A 20,387-nucleotide genomic window follows, 5' to 3' on the forward strand; every position below is an offset into this window, starting at 1 on the left:
TCAGACCCGCTTTTGCGCTCCTATCGAAGTACCTGTCACAATTCCCCCTCATACTCGATACAAAATCATATACCCTTGCGAATAGCTCTCCCATATCCAATCGCTCTCAGATCTCGAAACATTGGATTTGATTCTAAGCTTTCTGTACGATATGGATACCCGAATTCAGCTTGAAACGACGTTTCTGAATTTGGAAAACTGAATGAAGAAGAACGACACTTTTTCCTTTATACGGATTTCCTTCGTGCACTAGGGTTTTCAAACTAAGCGAGAGAGTTCAACCTATCCACCACCTTTTCAAGGCGTTGGAATCCATTTCATAACCATTTCTTTCAGGGTAGTTCTGCGTGCGTCCAATTGACCGGCAGCGAAACAAACCTGTGTCTTATAAATGGATGGAATAGTTTAGATCATTTAAAAGCATTAAAATATTCGAAAAGGAGGAAGGAGATGCAAAGTTGGAAAAATAAAATAAATTTAGAAATTGGTTCGATTAGCGAGATCCAAATTGGAAGATATGAGTAGGGTATCAAAACGCAAATGAAAAGTTTGTTATTATTTAGGCATGTTCTACTCCTTTGATGCTCGTAAACAAATTGATACATTTCACGCCTAAGTTTTCCGGCATCAAACTTAATCTCTCTCGATTTGAATCACATAATATACATGTATTCACAAACATTCACTGTCTTTACAGTACCTCCTCCATTTTTAAGATGATCATTTAGTACACTCTAATTTCGAGGTATTGGGGATGTCTAGGTGATGTTAGAACTAATTTTGATTGGTAGGGTGTAATCCCAAAGGAAACTCCAACCTTTTACTTTATTTATACATATGCCACCCTCGATTTACCGCTCAAGCCTACGTGCTCGGTCAATTGCTATATCGCACATTGCCTAAATTGTTCATCGGAAAGAAACAAATGCGGATTAGTGTACAGCGTATGTTGATTCGTCCGCATCCAGCAATTGAGGTTGACAACGGAAACAGGGAAACAGAGGCACAATGACGGACGCGGATAAGGAGCCTACCTGTATAATATCCTCCTTTTCCTTTTCTATGTCATCCCTCTCGATTCGCCGCTGCATATCCTGCATTAGAATGTCTCTGCCACGTCCGTTGACGAATACACTATGTACTTGATTGTTTAGCGCGCGGCACGAATACCGTTTTCTCCTTTTTGTCACACGGTCATGATAATAACGGCACATACACATATCTCAACCCGGGGAATTTCTCCTCATACAAATCGTTCCACTTCTTCAATTCTGCTGTCTCTTCTTCTGCCTTCCTCTTCTGACTCTCGTCCCGCCCTTCGTCTCCTCTTTCTCCTTCCTCCCTCCCCGCGTTAAGTGCCGCCTGCTCCTGTCGACTCAATTCACTCAGGTTCTCCTGCTTCTTCTCCCCTAAACGCGGATGAGCACGTAAAATATTATATAGAACCTCTCTGTCTTTCGGAGAGTCTGCACCTGAGAGCGCCGTCATACGCGCGCCAACGGCGCTGATGAGGGATTGATAAGAAGAGAATGTTTGATGAATAAGAAGGGGAAGAGTGAGGGTGTGCAGGTCCATGGAGGCCTCGAAAAGGGTATCGAGTATTTGTGTTTGGGTGGCTTGGGGGAGGAAGGGGACAGTGGAAATTGCAGGGAGGGAAGGCATGATGATTTTCGGCCCCTTGAGTTTTTCAGGGCTCAAGGTTCTGTATTTTTAATATTTACTTTTTTGATGATTCCTAGTTTATTTTGTCAATGGGGGGGTTATACTAGTAGCCAGGGTGAGAAAAATAAGAATTCGGAGAGCAGCGGGAATCTTGCCTCCAATTCTCACTATCTATCTCGAAGCTGGCCGTGAATCCAGAGAGATGTAGCGTGAACCGGGATATCATGTGACCGAGATTCGGGCCGAGACCATCGAGAATGTTGGAGAATGGTTCGTCCCCTACCAGTTAGCGCCCGGTGGTAACAGTAGCCTAGATAGAAAGCGAATCGCAACTTGAAGAGGAACACGGAGTTCGGTTACTAATTGCTTCCCATTAGATATATATGTGTGTCTAAGGGTTTGGAACAAATGGAAGTTATGGAATTGCGTCACAAGGAACTTCGGTTGATCGAATCTCAAGACGAAATTCACAGCTCATGCAGGAACACCCAAGCTTTTCAGAAATCTCGAGCGATATCGATCGTGATGGCATGAAATGCAGTCATTAAGGCGTTATTAGCTGGACTATGTGGGTGATCATGTCGCTGGCAATCTGTTTTTGGCCGCAGTCTTTCCAACAACAAGTGGGATAACTGTATTCGAATTTCTCTCTTCACATAGTTGGGACGGAACACCAAACCTTTTTTTTTTTTTAAATGTATTCAGCAACTCTATTCGGAGTTGCACATTTGGAATACGACTTTTGGGCGGGCCGAACCTTAAACAACCTTAAAAGTAAGGTTATTGAAATTTGGTTCCCACATATTCCTTCTATTATTGCAGCATAGAACTATTTTGAGTTTTATTCGCTGATACGAGGAGGATCATAGGACCGTGAAAAGCACTATATTGTAATGTGTTAATCATCAGCAAAGCTGCGGACGATCCCTACCAGCATTGTCGTAATCTTCGTCTTTCTTGCGTAGCTCCATCGCTCATCTACTGGAGAGTATAACTAGCTCCTAAAAAGGGTAGCTAGATCTAATCCCGCTTTGAGGCAGGAATGAGGTTGGATATAGAAATCACCAGGAGTGGGCAGTTAGGTGTTTCATTTAGGGCCTCATCCATCATAACAACAAACATCTGAAATCCTAGATACTTTTGGTTTCACGAGCTTAAAATCATGATGGGGGATGTTGCTCAAATTTCTTTTCTTTTTTTTTTTTTTTTTTTTTTTTTTTTTTTGAAGGTAACTAGATATGTCTCTAGTTTGATTTGCTAATTAGTTATATTGCGGGAAATGTGATCAATGTGTCGTTGTATCAAAACTTATATACCTCTCCGACAGAACAATAAGCACCGAGTGTAAACATTAGTATTGCCCGGCGACACTCCTTTTCAAGCCTGGTAGAATAGTTTGGCTGCCCTCTGCTGAATATTGATACTATATGATGGAGCAATGCGCCACCCGACAGTAGGGAATCGCAACTGCAAGTTCCAACTTCAAAACCAACACCAACTGGGAGTTTAGCATTTCGCCCAAAATATCGACCGCCAACAAAGTTTGCATTGCCCCATGGTCGGATGATGGAGTGGATTTGAGTTTGTACGTTGATCCTGTAGGTATGGAAGGTAGGGATGGAAGGGTGTCCAGTAGGAGGTATAATTAATAAAAACCAACGAATTCCGGCCAGAATTGGCTGTACCATTCCCAGGGTTGCGGGTTTTGGGGTAAAAAGCGGATGTCGGCTTTGGTTGGTAAGCTTCGAAGATAGTGCGCAGACATCACTATGTGATGGTATGCATCCGAATACAACCGCCTATTCGTTATAGACACACACCCCAATCAAGGAGACTAGAAGTCTAGAGCATCAAATTCGAAAGATTTGCAGGTGGACGGATAATGTTGTTAGTATTATATAGAACTTCTCTTCCATTGGGATGAATCAGCATTTTGATATAGTTCTCCACGAGTCGGAGTCAAAAGGGATCTGGGGAAATAGTTGATCGTTAGAATTTGGAAATTATTTTGGGTATGTGACGAATACTCGTAGTCGACACCTCGCTTCCAGAGCTCGCTTTCCGTCTCTGTACGACGGCGAAATTGGATAGCAACCGAGAAGAGAGGGTTGGCGGCGCATGTTGGTACTAACCAGTATCGCTCCTTTGAGCCTAGTTTTAGAGGCCAACAACGTGGTTACTTCTGTGAATATACACACAAAGCAAACATTGCCACCTTTTCTATGAGAAAAAAAGAAACATCTCGTGGAGAAGAAAGGTCCGGCTATTTTGAAGCTAGTTGATCGAGCTGAATTGTATCAGATGATGCAAGAGGATGTTTCTGAAGACCCCTGGTGAAGGCAATTTCGTCCTTTCTCCTCGTTCTGTTCCCTTTTTGATTCATATCTTCTAGAATCGGCGACCTGATCATCATCATTGTTTTTTTGGTAAATAATTTATAAGCGGGCGTGAGTGCAACAGATTGAGTGGCCATCTGTCATATCAAGCTCTACTTCATTATTTATAGCAACTTATTCGCAAAGGAGCCAATAAGGCTCTGTAAACCCCGGTCAAAGAGAAAGTAGATCATTTGATTTCCAACATCTGAGTGGAACATGTTACTAAAAGGCCGAATGATTTCGTCGACACAGCGCCATGCTTGCGTTGTTGGGGTCTTTAAACATTTATGTCTGACATACATGTTTAATTGGGTGTCGAGCAAAAATAGAGAAGGAAAACAAGCAAGAAAGGGCTCAAGAGCCTCAATCGTAGGTAGAAATTAGGGGCAGTTGGCAGGCATATCTAAAGCCCAATGAACTGATATCAATTCGATCCTGGTTGCTTGCCAGGTCAATGGCGATTGGGATGGTTGCATATCAAACTCAAGAGATCAAGGCTAAGAGTTGGTGAGTTTTACCCCTTGAACACCCACAATTCTGCCCAATCGCGAGGGCGCTCGATTGTGCTCAATGCGCACTAAAAAAATTTGCCCCCGCCCCAAGTCGCTTTCATGCTTTTTGCCGTGGGACTGAATGAACCTTGAAGTCAGGAGAAATACTACCCCAAGTTCGCAAGTGTGCGGGCTTGCTAGGATTTGAGCAGGCGATCCTTCGGGGTATCGCTACGAAAAATTGTTGCCTCCACGTACTCTGTAGCTTGAACATGTTAAATCTATGTGGGTACTGGGTTAACGGATCTGGAGATTCATTTTCGCTTTGATTGCCGGTCTCGAGATCCAAGAGCCGCCTAGATGCAACGATAAATCTCATGCAATCCCGGTTAAAATCAAATCCTGCGCAGCGTAGTCCACATATCTTCAAAGGTATTTTCTTCCTTCCTTGCCAGTGGGATAGAAAACTAGGTATGTGCGAAGACGCCTGCTTTTCGTGGCTGATATTGATATTGATATGGATATCGAGTGATGGCGATAGTTAAATATGCGCCTGGAAAATTGGAGACTTTGGGTTGGTTCAATTCGCTCGTTTCATCCGACTATTGTCGTCGAAAACTAGGTGAAACAGGAGTTGTTGTATAAAGGATGGTTTGAGTTGTTGGCCGAGGAGGAGGAGGAGGAGGAGGAGAAGAAGAAGAAGAAGTTGGAGTTTACCATCAAAATGGATTATCACGTCGTTAGTTAGCTGTTTGTGCAGTGGAGGTGTGTTCCTGATTATTTTTGATATTGATTGAGTTGTCTTGGTGCGCACTTGTGGAATCGCTGCCCCTGAAAATAGCGTTTGCTGTGCCAAAGACCAAAGACCCAAGGCCCACTCAGCTTCTCCTCGCCGGCCAAACCATCGCCATCCAGGAAAATATCACCATCTGCGGCTATCAGTCGATCCTTAGTCCATTGTTTCAGGCCTTTCCTTTCTTCCTTTTGTTTTTGTGGTTTCTTTTGCTTTTCCCCTCTCTTGATATTCTGCCAGGGTTTGTGGGTTTTCGTACACCCCAGTCAGCGCAAGACTTGTGCTACTTGATAACCCGGTTAGCGTGCATGCTCTCGTCGTCCAGTCCCTTTTCTCTCCAGACATCGCTCGACTTCACCAACTCTCCTTTCCTTCTCCCGTCCTTTTTCGTCTTTCCCTCGCGTTTCGCTCCGCTACTGCGACTGCTGCTACTGCTGGCCCCGTATCGCTTTGCATTCCCTCCGTAGGGCCTCATCATTTCCAATGCAGCTCCCGTCATGTCTCTCAATGGGTTAGATGATCCCACTGTCATCGAGGCCTACCAGTCTGCTCTTGCTGAAGCTGGTGGATGGTGAGTTCAATGTCCTACCGCCTTTGCTTGTTTTCTCGACTATGGCGGGGCCAATTCCCGCTCTCCTCTATACTTCATGGACTGAAGTTCAAATTCTGTCGTATTTTGCATATCTTTCGAATTGGGCTGCGAAATTAGTCCCGAGCAATCAGTTGAACCTGGCGCTTGGAAATGATATGCGCTAATGATCTATCTTGCGTTTCTCCGGTTTAGGTTTTTGCTCAAGTATGTCAGCCGTGATACCGTCGCGCTCCTGGCCCGTGGAACGGGGGGAGTCACGGAGATCAGAATCACAATCGATGGTCATGAGGAAACGTCCCCTCTTTACGGCTTTCTACAGTATCGTCGGAGGAAAGTAATATTAAAATATGTCCCCGAGGGTATTTCAAGGTTGATCCAAGGTACTATTTCTCTGAAGGGCTGAAGGTAGTTGGTTTACTTGAAATTCCAATGATCAGGAAGCTGATATGTAATTGCTTTGCTACAGCTCGAATCACTGTCCAATTCCAGTCTATATTGGACAAGTTTTCCCCAAATGACACTGTGTTCACCCTTGCCATTTCGTCGGAGTTGACAGAGAGCGCACTCTCCTCCGCCTGTCTGCTCCACGCTGCTTCCGGTTCAATGACTTCGTCGTCAAGCTCGCTTCGTCGTCGCAGATTGGGTGAAATTGCCGAAGATGCAGAGGAATGTGCTAGCCCTCGAGAAGAAACACATGTTCACCCCGACAATGGTCATGGAAATCGAAGGGAAAGTGTTTTCAGTGTGACTTCGGATGCCACCGCTGTACCCAGCCACCATCAGAACGTCCAGGAATCGGTCGATACCTCCAGAACCGATACGCAGCGACCGCGGCAATCTGACCGCTCGGAATCTGTAGCCGAAAAGCCTTTGCCCACTGTTCCCCGAAGTCGCACTGAAAGCCAGTCAAGTGGTCATGCGCAAAGGCATTTCCTAGACTCCCTTACTCATTCCCCCCCAGATTCGCGCAAATCTTCTCAGTCAACTAGACCGTCGCTGAAAGATTTAGATTCAATAAGCTTGTATCGCCCAAAGGTTAAGCTAGGCCCCCGGCCGTCAATGGACCCTAGTGGACGACCACGAACTGCAGGATCAATAGGTAGATCCAATGATACACGTCCAGTGGCATCATTACCTGCAGGCGTACGAATGTCAACCCGAAAGAATGGCGCCTCTGCCGGACGCCCCAAATCCCAACCTGATATCCCGGTGCCACGTCTTCCTCCATCAATGGCTCCGCCTGTACCTCATTTATTGATTCCTCCTCCACCACTTAACCTTAGGCCTATGTCTAGACATGCGCCAGGGTCTCCCAGATCCGTTATGAGCGTGCCAAGTTCACTTTCAATAACCCCCGAAAAACAGAGGTTAATGCGGGCACTGGAGTTACGAAAAAAGCATATGGAGAAAAGAGCTGAAACGAAGCAAGTAGTACAAAAAGTGGATGTTAAGGGTAGCAATGACAACATTGAGATTGTCCAAATGCAAGTGACTTCGAAACTGGAACAGACTGAATCTGCCTGCATGGAATCGGATGCAAAGGCCCAACAACAACCCGCTCCTAGCTCCCATCAACAGCAATACCAGCCATCTTTGATTATTGCCGAGGAGAAAAAACAGACACCCCCATCGCCGGATACGTCGAATCCAGACTCAGCCGTAGACGTCGGAGCAATAGAACCCAGAACCACTGAATCTGCATCTCCCTCTGTCTCTGTTACGAGTACCGTTTCGTGTGAGGTAGAGGAAAATCATTCCTCCCCTAAGATCTCCGCTACTGCTCCGGATTCCTCAAAGGACGTTGACAAGGATGAGGCTTTAGAGGCGTCGGGAGCTAGCCAGGTTGAGCCACAAATTGTGGGGACCGATTCGGCCACCGACACACAACAACAAACAAAGAATAATGACGAGATTGAATTAAAACAAGATACAAAGACATCAGATTCCCCAACGGGAGATCTTAAAGTCTCTGTAATTGGTGTTCCATCTGATATCTCTTCCCCGAATGCTACCCCTAGAGCAATCCCACGAGATTCTCAAGCTTCACCACCTCAAACACCGGAAATGAACCCGACACACATACCCCAAGAACCTGCACGATCTACCACCCTTGCCGCATCGCCGACCTCACTAATATCCGTAGAAAATCTATCCGTGAAATCAACTTCCGTCGCTAGCGGCAACGACATGCCAAAATCCGACGACTGTTCCGAGAAAGAGTCATCTAAAGTTACACTCAAGAGCAGGCGTAAAGGGCTTGTGGATCCTATCCATATTGCAACTCAGTTCGATCAATTGGACGAGGATAACCTCTTGTCCGACGACTCGTTTATGGATGAATTGGGAAGCGCTACATTTCAAGAAGCCAAGCCAATCGCAGTTCCGAAGACGCCAAGCACTGCCATGTTTGCTCAGAATGGAGATTTGGACGCGGCCGCGGATTGGAGGAACTCAAGAGTAGTTTCCAGCCCAATTAATGCCAAAAGTACTGGATCAGATGTGCAAGCACTCCCCATTGGCAGATCTGCTTCCGGATCCTTCCTCGAAAGCCAAAAAGCTGTCCCTGTGCTTGTCGCAAAAAAAGTAAATGTCTCTTCCGGAATCTCAAAACGGATCAAGGCTTTAGAAATGTTTTCTAGCCGCGAAGGTCAACCGCCCCTGGCGCCGCAGCCTCCTCCATCAACAAGCACGTCGTCATCCCCATTTGAAAAATTCCGCAAACGGGCTTCGATATCCCAATCTAGCCTACCTCCTGCTCCTGTGCTCCTGAGCAAGTCGCCATCCTACACATCAGCTTCGCCTTCAGAAAGCCGAGCTTTATCCCCCAATCCCCCGAAACGGACTGACAACCAATCAATTAATACTCAAACCCGAGGAAAATCAAATTCGGTCTCAGTGACAGCCCGCATCATCCGAGATCCAACCGTACCTCCCAATGAACCTCCAGCTGACCCCTCGGAACTCGGTATCCTCAATCTACAGCGCAGCCCCCTTATTGTTGAGAGCGATGCACCCCGATCCCCTCGTCGCCCTTCCACTTCAACTGTCACCCGGCCAGAGAAACGTAGCCTGTCTACTTCATCTAGCACTGGATCAGGGCGCTTATCTACCAGCCGGGGCGTACTTCGTTCCGATTCTATCTCGGGTGGGATGCCCGCCTCGTCTCGGTCTCGACATGAGGCAAATAGTCCACACGCTTCATCTGAAGTCTCGTACAACCCTCTTGACCGAGTCGATGAAACAAAGGAGGAGAAAAAACAGTCTAGGAAATCACGCATTATTCGGCGCATGTCATCAATTACCTCAAATTCTCGACGGGGTATAATAAACGCGTTAAGCCCGACCTTGAAGGAGGAATCACAGCTGCCTTCGCTGGCCGATGAAGGCAGTACCCCTGAGCCTCCTCAGGTAGTTGATATTGGCGAGGTCAATGTTCAGTTTCCAGACACATTGCTCTGGAAACGAAGATTCATGCGCATCGATGACCAAGGCTATCTCATTCTAACTCCTGGTACCATTGATGGGACTCCTCGCAATATTGTCAAGAGGTATCATCTCTCGGAGTTCCGGGCCCCATTCTTGCCGGATCAAGATAGACAGGAACTGCCAAACAGCATCGTGCTAGACTTCCTGGATGGTAGTACCTTGCAATGTGCGTGCGAGTCAAGACAGGGACAAAGCAGTATCCTTCAGGGTAAATTTTTTCACACTTTAACATTCATTTCTCAATTTACTTTCGCAAACTGACAAATTAAATTTATTCAGTCCTCTTGGAAGCCCACCAGGCTTACGAACAGCTATTTCCTAAACAGTAATCGCGATGATTGTCCCTTACCTCCTGCATATTCTTTTGTCGCTCAGTTTCCCCAACCGATATTCCATAGAGACATAGAATCAACATCCTTCGATATATCTCCTTTGTAAGGGCTCCTCTTCCCTGCCTTTCTCCACATGCCAAACTCGACCGATCGTTTTACAACTCTTTTCTTTCATACTCTATTTTATTCTTTTTTCATTTGGGTTGCTGAACAGAGCCAGGGAAAGATCTACTTTCTTCTCTTCTCTCGCTTTCTCTTCTGTGTCATATTTCATGATTTCTACGATATTATGAGGCTTCATTTGACCTTTTCAACAACTATCACACCACCTGGTCTGCCCCGCCCAATTAGGTGATCCCCCCAATAATCGTAATATCTAGTCACCTTCTTTTATTGCGCCGACCAACACTATCAATTCTCGAGATCTTGAGCTTCGTCCCCTGGCTAGATTCCATCTTTACTTCCTGACGCCGATTTTGTGCTCCAAGAAACGAGCCTAACTAGTGCCAACCCTTGCGCCAGAATATTTTTGACTCGGTATTGGATTGACAAAGAATTGGCTGGCTATCGGCCAGAAAAGAAGCATCATGTTCTTGATTGCCATTAATGGGAAGCAACGTGAATGGAAGACGAGAAGATCCATGTTTTGAGTGGTAAGGTCGCTGAGAGGGTAGCTCGCACAGGCATCTCTTTCTCGTACGGGCAAATAAAAGATACTTCACCTTTCATATATATCGTCGACAGTGGAATTTTGTATTGTGGTGGTGGAAGCAATGCTACCCTTTTCCCTTTCCCTTTCCCTTTCCCTTTCCTATTCATCTCTCTTTCCTCCTTTTGCATCTTAATTGTTGCATGTTGCAGAATATATACCCCCCATCCCCTATCCGCTCAAAAACATTTCTCCACTACCTCTTCTTCTTATTGTTGTCCTCTTTTCGTATTTGCCCACGTTATCAACCACTCGCTTTTGATATTTCATTCTCCTCTTTTCTTTACTTCTCTATTTAGACCCCTGTCTTCCTTTCTTGTACCTTCTTGTTTCCGTCGGCTATATCCTCCAGTTCTAAGCCTTTTCTTCCCTCGAAGGACTGTCAGGTTTTCCTCTTCGCCGTATTAACTTTTTTTCCATTGGAACCCTTTTGCCAGTTGTCGCTTTTACTTCCCGATACTATTTGGTTATCCTCCAGTCTTAACAATGTTTTTTTTTTTTTTTGTTTTACTATCCGTCAATTTTATTGTCGCACCCCTTGTCCCCTTTAATACCTTTTCTTTTCTGTTTTGACTGTATTCCAACATTTCAACATCTCCTCCTCCTTGAATTGATATATCCTCTCAACTTTCCATTTTGAATTTCCCCTCCATCTCCATTTCCATTTGTAAGATTTTCTTCACTATTGTCACACTAGTTCCTCAGGCGCATACTTTAAAATCTAACAATATATCCCACCCTATTCCTTCCCTACCTAGCCTCCTTGCTTCGTTTCACCCCGGTAATACCTCACACCACTAATGTGTGAGAGTGTGATATTATTTGAGGTTTCACAAACGTGATGATTTTTATATTTCTAAGATGTGAATGTCTATATGAACAGAGTGAAAGGAAAACCCTTAATACTTTTACACTAGGGTATCAAGTGTGATAAAAGAACACAAAAAACCTAACCAATCAATCACTTTGAACTCCCACCTCCCTATCTACCGCCTCCCTCTCCCCGTCTCCCTTATTAGAACCCTCCTTCACTCCCTTATCCGTCTTCCCACCTGCCCCGTCCTTTTTCTTCTCCATCCACTCATCCAGAAAGCTTTGTAACTTGGGACCCCACACCTCTTCCCCAGCTTCCAAATCGCGATATTCCAGCACCTTTTCCGGTTCCAATGTGAAATCGGCTTGGCGCGTGCGCACCAGAGATGACATTATCGCATTGCTATCCAGCGCGAGGCCGAGGTCGTGGGCGAGGGAACGGACGTAAAAGCCAGATGAGACAGTCATGGAGAGCTTAACAGCCGGGGGTAGAGGAGGTGGCTTAGAGGTGGCGGAAACGGAATTGGATATGATGGGATCAGTGGTGATGGAGGCGTCATTGGTGAGAGAATCGTCCGCCGTGCTATCGACTGGGGGCTTTGGGCGTTTTGTTGATGGAGAGAATTTCCCTTCTTCCTCTGGTGTTGGAGATGCAGATAGCTTTCTTTTAATGCCATGCGACCCCTCCTCTGGCTGTACGGTGGCATTCTGCTGCTCTTTTTCGGTTGTAGAAGGAGCGAAGGTAGTCTTATCCGTAGTCGAAGGTCCAGATGATGATGAGTCTTTAGACAGCATCTTCTGCGCAACAGATTTCTCCATACTGCTTGCCTCCTCCGTCGGCCAGACATAATCGTGGGTGCCACCTTCATACCAGTCCAGGATCTCCAACTTCGTCACTTCAACAGGCCTTTTCAAAATTTCCACAGGAGGCTCAATTCCTTCTCGCGCATATTCATATAACTTCTTCCCCTGCACCCTCAGCGCCGAAAATATTGACGGCCGCTGCAGGATCTTGCCTCTAAAGCTCTCCAGCGCCTTCTCCACCTTGTCGCGCGTAATATGTTCGTAGGGGGCCCGACTCACTACCTTCCCCACACTGTCGTACGTATCTGTCGCAGCACCAAATAGCACCACGGCCTCGTATGACTTGGTGCACGCTAAAAAGTTATTCAGTTCTTTTGTGCCCCTGCCAACACCTGCGATTAGCACGCCTGTCGCCATGGGGTCGAGGGTTCCCCCGTGCCCAATTTTAACCTCTAGACGCTTGTCACGCCGCCTGCGGGCTTGGTATTTGCTCTCCGCACCCCGCCGGATGCGCTCTGTTTCGATCCATGGACGGAAGAATTGAGAGGGGGTGAAGTGTTGTTGTAGGTTGCGGAGAACTTCGGCGGAGGATATGCCCGGGGGTTTATGAACAGCTACATTCGAAGAAACGGGGCGTTAGTCTGAGGAAATTTGTTTGAACAGTTAAGAACATGTTCGACGAACCGAAAACGCCTTCCAGATTTCGGTTATCAGACATTCTAACTGGGAAATCTCTTGTGCGGAAGCGGAAGCGGAAGGTCATGAGGGAAGGACGTTTTATTTCTGGCAAAGGCGGTGCAGCGAGAGAGGAGGAGGGGGAGTATCCTGGATGTTTGGCTGGCGTTACGGTAATAAGCTTCGTGGTAAATATTATTTTGAACAATTATTCATCCTCCACAAAACCGTGGACGTTGTGAGAATATAAATCTAATGAGCATTCTACCAAAGTTCTATCCGAGATAGATTCGAAGTACCGTAACATAGTCCACCATTTTCCTCTAGTGATCGAAGGCGTTTCCAACGACATATAGCTCAATTACAACTTTATCTATTTAATGTATAAGTTATAATCTATATTCGTCTACATAATGTATAACTACATGTAAGAAAAAGATCAATTAAATAATATGTCCAGCCCAAGGCATTCTGCAAGATGAAAATGAATAATTGACTGTTTTAAAATTACTAGTGTATTTATGTTGGAGCTTTTTGTATGAATAAGATGTAAGAAAATTCTCCCAACGATACCCCTAATATCTCATCTAATATAGGATACTTTTATTTTCTGAAAGATTGATAATACGTTATGTATCCTCCCATTTGTATATTACCAACCATTCCTTAGTTTTATATTGATTGTGGAGACATAATGGATTTTCCGACTTTCCATAGATACGGAACGGTGACCGTTTGGGGAAAGTCTTAGCTCCACATTCGTTTCGAAAACCAGCAAGGCCTTGCCTCCATTAATGCGCGTCGACTCACAACTCCATCTGAAGGCATCATGATGTTTTTGGAGATATGACAACGCGAATCGAGAATGTCCTCGCTGCTAGAGACGCTTCCCTTAGAGATGAGAATGACTGGGAAGAGTTCGCCCTAACCGACGTCAAGGTTCTTGTTCCAGGCAAGACACGATATGCAAACGTCTTGTTTGCTTCGGTAGACAATCCTGTTCGTGTCACAGGTCAATTGGAAATTGTAGAGGAAGAGCAGGAAGAGCTTGGTATGGAGAATATGTCCAGCGTTGATTTTCTTTTTCATTGTCCTAACTCTGCTCCCTCCAACAGTCCTCGATGACTCCTACCGAAACAAACGAGTCCTCATTGATAATGTCACCCATTATGCCTACGGTCAGCACGACGATGGCGAGATCGGCTTGTGGGTTGCGGGCGTGGCAGGTTGGTTTTCTATCTCGCCAGCCAGAGGATATAAACCGATGTTCAACGAAATGGTCGAAGCCATTGATCTTCTATATTTTCTCGCGGATAAGCACCAGAAGAGCCGGAAGCGGGGTAAAAAATGGAACCCAAAAGTAGACTATCTTTTTGATGAGGTTCGTTTCGAATATCTTTTCCATGACAGCGTTGTGGGGTATGGGGGCTTACTTTCCACCCTTCTCTCGATAGTATACCAAGCATACCAATGGGACCTGCGAGGACGCGGAGGACTCAGCGGAGGTGTTCTACAAACACCACGAGTTCCTCATTAACCAGATGGTACGGGGTAAGGAGAATGTGGATTGGGCTTCGACTCCCATTTATGCTCACCTACGTGAACTGTATCTGGTATGGTAGCTCGTAGCAAGATCTCTGTTGATGAAATCCGCTTCACAATGAAATAAACTCCGAATTCTAACTTCACTTCAAAGGATGTATTCGAGCGGGCTGAGGCAGCTGCTGACGAGGCCCAAGAGAAGAGTGAATCAGACGAAGAATCAGATGTGTCACCCGATGCCTCGGCCGTGGGAAAGGCCCAAGCTGATACAATTTTCGAGGTTGTTTTGGATATGAAAGAATCGGGCCTTCTCTCTAAACGTCGGCTTAATGTGACAACTGTTGCTGAAACGCTTCTAAAACGATATGAAATGAGTTCTCTGACATATGCTCTGGATTTGATCCGTGCAAGAGCTGGATTTCTCATTGAGATGATGGAAGACGCACAAACGGCGACTTTTGACTGGTCTCAAAAAGCCATATATCGACAACTAAAGGATCTAGAAAATTCTGGAAGCTTGCAGGGTATCAGTGACACACCGCTACACCCTAGGCCACGAAGGTTGAACAGCTCCTCGTCTCCATCTGCCGAAGAAAGCGAAGATAATGAAGAAATTCATGTTCCGAAAGGACGAAGGCGAAGGGTACGAAAATCCCTGCTTCGCCCAAAAATGAGTTCAGTTTCAGCGAAAGGGGCGGGGAAACGGAATCGGCAAGCAAAGATTGGAAATACAGATTCAGAGGAGGAAATAGAGGAACTTTCGTCACCAAATAATACACCCTCGAAGATCCGCGGACACCGCTTGGTTCATGATCCATTGTCTGCGAAAGTAAATGAGAGCACACGCTCGATAGTTTCAGGATCGGATGTGGCTTCACTGAGGAAAACACCGATGCAGGACATCTTTGAGAGGTTGATGACACCAAATGCAATCATCAACAACAGCGAAAACGTAAATCAGACAACAGAACCCCCTGACCACGTTGAATTACCTGCGGATACTTGGATTTGTTCCATCCAAGGATGCGGAAAAACCATATACAAAGCTAGTTCGAAACGCTCGAAAGAAGCCATTCTCGACCACTCACTCGTCCATGCTGAGGACACCCAAACCAAGCTAAACCTTGTATTCGCGGAACAACGCCATAATATCAACGTCTCTGTAAGCCATCTTGTCAGTCGCATTCGGGATTTTGGTGCTCACCAGGAATCAGTGGGGACATCTGATAAGCCGGAGTTCCGCGGGCCAACTTCTCCAAAAAAAATTAAGCTATGAAACCGCAGTAGTACAGTTATCTGCTGGACGAAAACATATACCCATTATCTCGGGTCGAGGAAGTCCCGGCTGGGTGTTCATTACGTTTTAAATTGCCTCAAACTAGGCAACTTAAAAAATCGACGTTCGTGAAGGGTTCCCGTCGATCCCTCATGCGAACGCAGCAAACGGAGACGGCTTACATTCTCAGGGTGTGCCATTCCCTGTAACTCCAAATTCTATCAGCTAATCAGCTAACCTCCTTCATATATTTTTTTGGCTGCCTTTCATAAAGGCTGTGATAAATCTAGCTATTGTAACGCGCTCCCACAGTCCAGGGGCAACAATTTGTTCCTGGAAAGGAGTCAATACGATAATTGTTCCGGATTGTTGCGTCGTGGTTTTCACCTCAAAATACCCGTTGTATCGTAACCTGCACAGCAATTGAAGCAGGAAGCTGATCAGGCAATATCGAATTGAAGCTGGGTGATTCTGGAAATGACAAGCTTCAGTTTTGTTTGGTAGTTGCAATATACAATGATGAGGAACGAGACGGCTTGTTAATGACTCTAATGGTGGGTGGGATCCATGATTGCTGTCAAAGTTGAGCGACATCGCTGCAAATGGGGATTCTTAAACCCTTACCTTTGGCTTTCTCCTGATTTTATGGGCAATGAATATATATATATATATATTTATATTTACATGTATATATTGTTCATTTTGCGTATCCCTTTCAACGAGGTATGATTTAGTGACACTCTTTGTAAAGCAATCAATTCTATAGAATTTAGGTTAAGAATATAAACCCATCCAGCGCCTAACACAAGGATAGAGGGAGAAAACTCGTATCTACTTCTTAAAAGCCCGTACTTTCAAGCCCTCTTTAAAGCTGCCCGCCTGCTCTTCCCTGGTCTCTGCGCGGTCCCCTTTTTGCGTCCTTTCATTTTACCTACTGAAAATCCGCTTAGATCGCCACTGGAAACGGCGTCTCCACTCTTCGCGAATCGTTTCTTGCCTCCGAAACCAAACTTCTGATCCTTTCTTTGTCGCTTGTTTTGTGCGCGCGGTTCATTACGGTTACCTTTATTGGCTCCACCATGAGAATGAGATTTGCCCGCGTCTTCTAGGGCGACGTCGAAAAGATCTGGTTCTTCGGTCGGGGCGCCGTCACTCGCTTTGCGCTCTGCAAGAAGGAAAGTTACATGTTAGGCAGACAACTTTTGTGATATAAAAATTTCAATAATACTCATCGGGCAGATGGTAGGGCTTACTTCTCTTCAAGCTGTTGATCTTGTCCAGCGTTTCCCGCTTCTCCTTCTGTCTCTGCTGCAACTTGGCGATCTGGACCTGTTTTCCGAACTTTTTAAGATCTCGCTGTCTTTTAGCTTCTGCGCTTGCCTTCTTCGCCGCAGCTTCGTCGTATAATTTCTTCTTCACCCTTTCCATATGCTCATCGGACTTGACCATTTCGGCAAAATAATCTGTCGGTCGCGAAAAAGGTACCCCTTCCTTCTTCAATTGATCTCTTGCGGATTTCGCGGCGGAAACGCAAACCTTGTAGAAAGCCAATTCACGTGTAAGGTCGTCGTTGGGGTCTGGGACATCGATGGGCTCTGTTGATATGAGTGTGTTATGTTCTGAGAAAGGGGTTTGAGGCGTGATAAACGAGATGCGCTTAAGGGAAGAGAGGATGGCTGCGGAATTGTTGATCGTGAGGCGTTGGTGTGGTATTACGTCGGTGGTGTCTTCCTCTGAAAGATCTGACAGGGGGATGTCCTCTTCATCTTCTTCCTCGCCTCCACCTTCATCCTGCTCTTTTTCGTGATCCGTCCACTGTTCATCTTCCGCGTGGTTTGCATCAGCAGGTTTTCCATCTTCTTTCTCTCTCGTGCCATTTTGCTCCAGAGAAGTAAGACCCTGGACAAGACAAAAGTTAACAATTAAAGCACAGCATCCAATGGTCATCAACACATACGGTATCATTAGAATCTCCGGCAGCCGCTCGCTTTTTCTTCTCTGCCGCCTTCTGCAGTTTCTTCTGTCGCTCTAACTGATAATCGCGTCCTTTATGTGCATCTAGTGCCAATAGCAATTTACTCTTTTTCGCCATTGTGAATATGCAAAGGGTATAATGGCGAGAGCACAAACGCTGGTGTGCTCTTCGTCGTAGCAAAGCAAAAGCTCCATTCTGAGATTGGAGAATTTTTGGATAACGCTAGTGCAGATGTAGCTAGCGAAGTGATTTTAACCTTTGTGATTTTGCCGCACATAGATTAGTCATGAATACATGCCCTTATCTCCACGTGATATATTGAACACTTTTCCCGATTAGGAGATATCCCATACCAAGTTGAATCAGCTGTGTATCTCGTCCAGGACGCTGCAGATCTAGTAAATTACGGGGGTTATTCAAAGAAACACTCGAAGCTTGTTTGGTCCTTCCCGAGGCCGATAAAGCCTAACTTCTATGGACAAGACAAAATTGGTCCCATTGCCCAGGAGTGTCAAGTGGCCACTTATTGACCATGTCAGGCAGGAATTGTGTTGTGAACACAGCTGCCAAGTTCTTGTTTGTCCCTGGGACCTTGTTTGCCCAGCAAATAATATCGTCCGTGATGAATCACGAACCATATCGGATTTCCCGACAGTGTGGAAGATCTGTCTCCGGCTTTCGGTCCTTGCCATGTTTGTCTGAAATGCTGTGACGCGACCCCCGACGAGCCTTAACCTTACCCAAAAATATGCAGAACAATACAACCACGAACTCGAGGAAGGCTGGATACCTTGGGTACAAATGCTTCTCTCAGGGTTGGTCTTGTTTACGCAGGGCCCGATCTTTTTGAATTTTGCCGACTATGTGATGTCACTGAGAGCCAAACCATTTCTCTCATGCAGGTGCCCTCACAGCTCCCTCAATCAATTAACACATTGTAGTGAAATTCGCTTGATACCTTTAGTTCTCTGGTTGCTTGCATGCTTTTCCTCGACCTCTGTTCTAGATCTGCTGGCGTACAACATGCTTATATCGTTCCGTCGCAGGAATGCGGTCCAACTAAAGCGGGTGCCAAGACGGAAAAAGCGTCTACTTCGAGGACGAGGTTCGATGAAACCAAGTTACCCTCCATTTGCAAAAGAACCACAGATGGTTCGGGCTCCCTAACCAAATTACAATATCATTCTAAAAAAGAGCCGATTAGCTAGAAAGTCACCCCGTCGAAAAAGGATCCTCCTCTTCAGAATCCGGACGCAGGGGGAATTCAAATCAAACCCTGATCCTTCGGGCAGAAAGGACCAAATCGACGGTTGGAAAAGTCGTGTTTCACTCGATGATATATCAATTTATCCACCGTATTACGCGAAACACCGCATGCCATCATGTTAATGGAAAATGTTGGCTATTCCATCAAGAGCTGTACGCGATTAGGTAGGGGAAAACCAACATCACACACATCTGTGTGCCAGTCTGCTGTGCGGACGACCCGACCCCAGTCCTAACTGTCAAGTACCGTTGAACGTTCCATTGGAGTACAGGAAGGTCGAAAATTTTGCGCGCAAATTCCCAAGTGATCATATATGTTCACATCCGCGTTCTCAGCCATGTCTCAGAAACATTTCATTCCTTTGAACGTTCTTTATCGCCACCAGCTGATAGAGCAGAAGTTGGATGGTTATCTGTCCTGCACACTTTGTGATTTTGTACGCCACATGGGGATTGTCTTATGTTGATCGTTTATAACTGTTCCTCCTGCAATTATGAAAACATGCCACCGAATAATTTCATCAGACTCTGCAACTGTTGGATACGTCCCGCCTTTAACCTGCACGTTTGATTGGATCCAGGTGAGTCGATTAGAAAAAAAACCGTCCCTTTGGTTTCCTAAACTCGAAGCTACATCGGAAGACATCGAATAACATCGGGTAGCTGCTATGGAGGCCCCATCATAACTGCAAGAACTACACGCTTCACTACCATGCTTGTGTCAATAGTATCACCCTACCATCCTGAACGGAGACGTTTGAGACTACGGGCCAGGCGGGAGACCAGTACAGATCTTCACGCGAGTATTCTGCCAAACCACGATCGACATCTAGACTGACTCGGACGCTTTACTTCGTCATTAACCGTCACTCGTAATCCCTCGGCCCGGTGGGAAATTAATACCAGGATGACGCTGATAGATGCACAATCTACATTGCATGATTAAGGAACGAATCTACAAGGGTCATCCTCGTAATTGCATTTGCGAACTTGCCAGAAGCCTACTTTTGTGGAGACTTCAATTCCTAATCATCTCGACGCTTATCCTCATCCGCTTCCATACGCCCACAACCTTTCAACTAATATTATCAATGAGACGAATAACTATGTTCTGCACTCAGATCCTTTTAAGTTGTTCATATACATTTATTGCTAACTATATTGAGATATATCAATGTTCACAAGACATCGACCCTTCCTGACCATCTCATGGAAATGAAAGTGACAGATGCTAAACAAAGCAACTAGGATTTATTGTCGCGCATGGTGGTGATTGCGATACAAATGCTCTGGTGATTGAAAGGGCTAACGTATAAAGACACTAGAGATTGGCTATGCAATATATGACACGAGATTTGACGCATATACCTTTCTGTGTTCCCAACATGACCCGAGGTTGAAACTTCCCAATTAATAGACCGAATGAAAGACAACGGCAGTGCGGTTGACTCGGGTAGTGGCATCCCTTGTGCTTCCACTTCTCATCAAGCTATTGCCGGGTCGATGAAGTCACGTTTTGGGTAGGCCTGAAAGTTTCATGGACTGTCTGGAATTTCTCGTACAGTGTTGTCAGGAACACTCTCGCGTGGGTGG

The 20,387-nt window shown here is 45.7% G+C and overlaps 5 protein-coding genes across 5 annotated transcripts; 2 read left to right on the forward strand and 3 right to left on the reverse strand.

Moving 5' to 3' along the window:
- Positions 1-734: 734 nt before the first annotated feature.
- Positions 735-1,662, reverse strand: HCBG_01682 (uncharacterized protein; the record flags this gene model as incomplete). Its single annotated transcript, XM_045428731.1, has 3 exons — positions 735-758; positions 1,035-1,134; positions 1,217-1,662. 3 exons carry the CDS (start codon positions 1,660-1,662, stop codon positions 735-737), a joined length of 570 nt encoding a protein of 189 aa, XP_045290517.1.
- Positions 1,663-5,821: 4,159 nt separating this feature from the next.
- Positions 5,822-9,731, forward strand: HCBG_01683 (ankyrin repeat protein; the record flags this gene model as incomplete). Its single annotated transcript, XM_045428732.1, has 4 exons — positions 5,822-5,895; positions 6,109-6,296; positions 6,383-9,568; positions 9,682-9,731. The coding sequence occupies 4 exons, from the start codon at positions 5,822-5,824 to the stop codon at positions 9,729-9,731; spliced, it is 3,498 nt and encodes a 1,165-aa protein (XP_045290518.1).
- A 1,669-nt stretch (positions 9,732-11,400) lies between these two features.
- HCBG_01684 (pseudouridine synthase) lies at positions 11,401-12,908 on the reverse strand (the record flags this gene model as incomplete). Its single annotated transcript, XM_045428733.1, has 2 exons — positions 11,401-12,674; positions 12,745-12,908. The coding sequence occupies 2 exons, from the start codon at positions 12,821-12,823 to the stop codon at positions 11,401-11,403; spliced, it is 1,353 nt and encodes a 450-aa protein (XP_045290519.1).
- Positions 12,909-13,581: 673 nt separating this feature from the next.
- Positions 13,582-15,605, forward strand: HCBG_01685 (uncharacterized protein; the record flags this gene model as incomplete). The annotated part of the gene is made up of 4 exons (XM_045428734.1): positions 13,582-13,786; positions 13,851-14,116; positions 14,190-14,348; positions 14,432-15,605. 4 exons carry the CDS (start codon positions 13,582-13,584, stop codon positions 15,551-15,553), a joined length of 1,752 nt encoding a protein of 583 aa, XP_045290520.1.
- An 802-nt stretch (positions 15,606-16,407) lies between these two features.
- Positions 16,408-17,645, reverse strand: HCBG_01686 (uncharacterized protein; the record flags this gene model as incomplete). The annotated part of the gene is made up of 3 exons (XM_045428735.1): positions 16,408-16,718; positions 16,807-17,452; positions 17,511-17,645. 3 exons carry the CDS (start codon positions 17,643-17,645, stop codon positions 16,408-16,410), a joined length of 1,092 nt encoding a protein of 363 aa, XP_045290521.1.
- Between the last annotated feature and the right edge of the window lie 2,742 nt (positions 17,646-20,387).

Source organism: Histoplasma capsulatum (genome assembly GCF_000150115.1).
Source record: "Histoplasma capsulatum G186AR genomic scaffold supercont2.2, whole genome shotgun sequence".
Classification (NCBI taxonomy): domain Eukaryota; kingdom Fungi; phylum Ascomycota; class Eurotiomycetes; order Onygenales; family Ajellomycetaceae; genus Histoplasma; species Histoplasma capsulatum.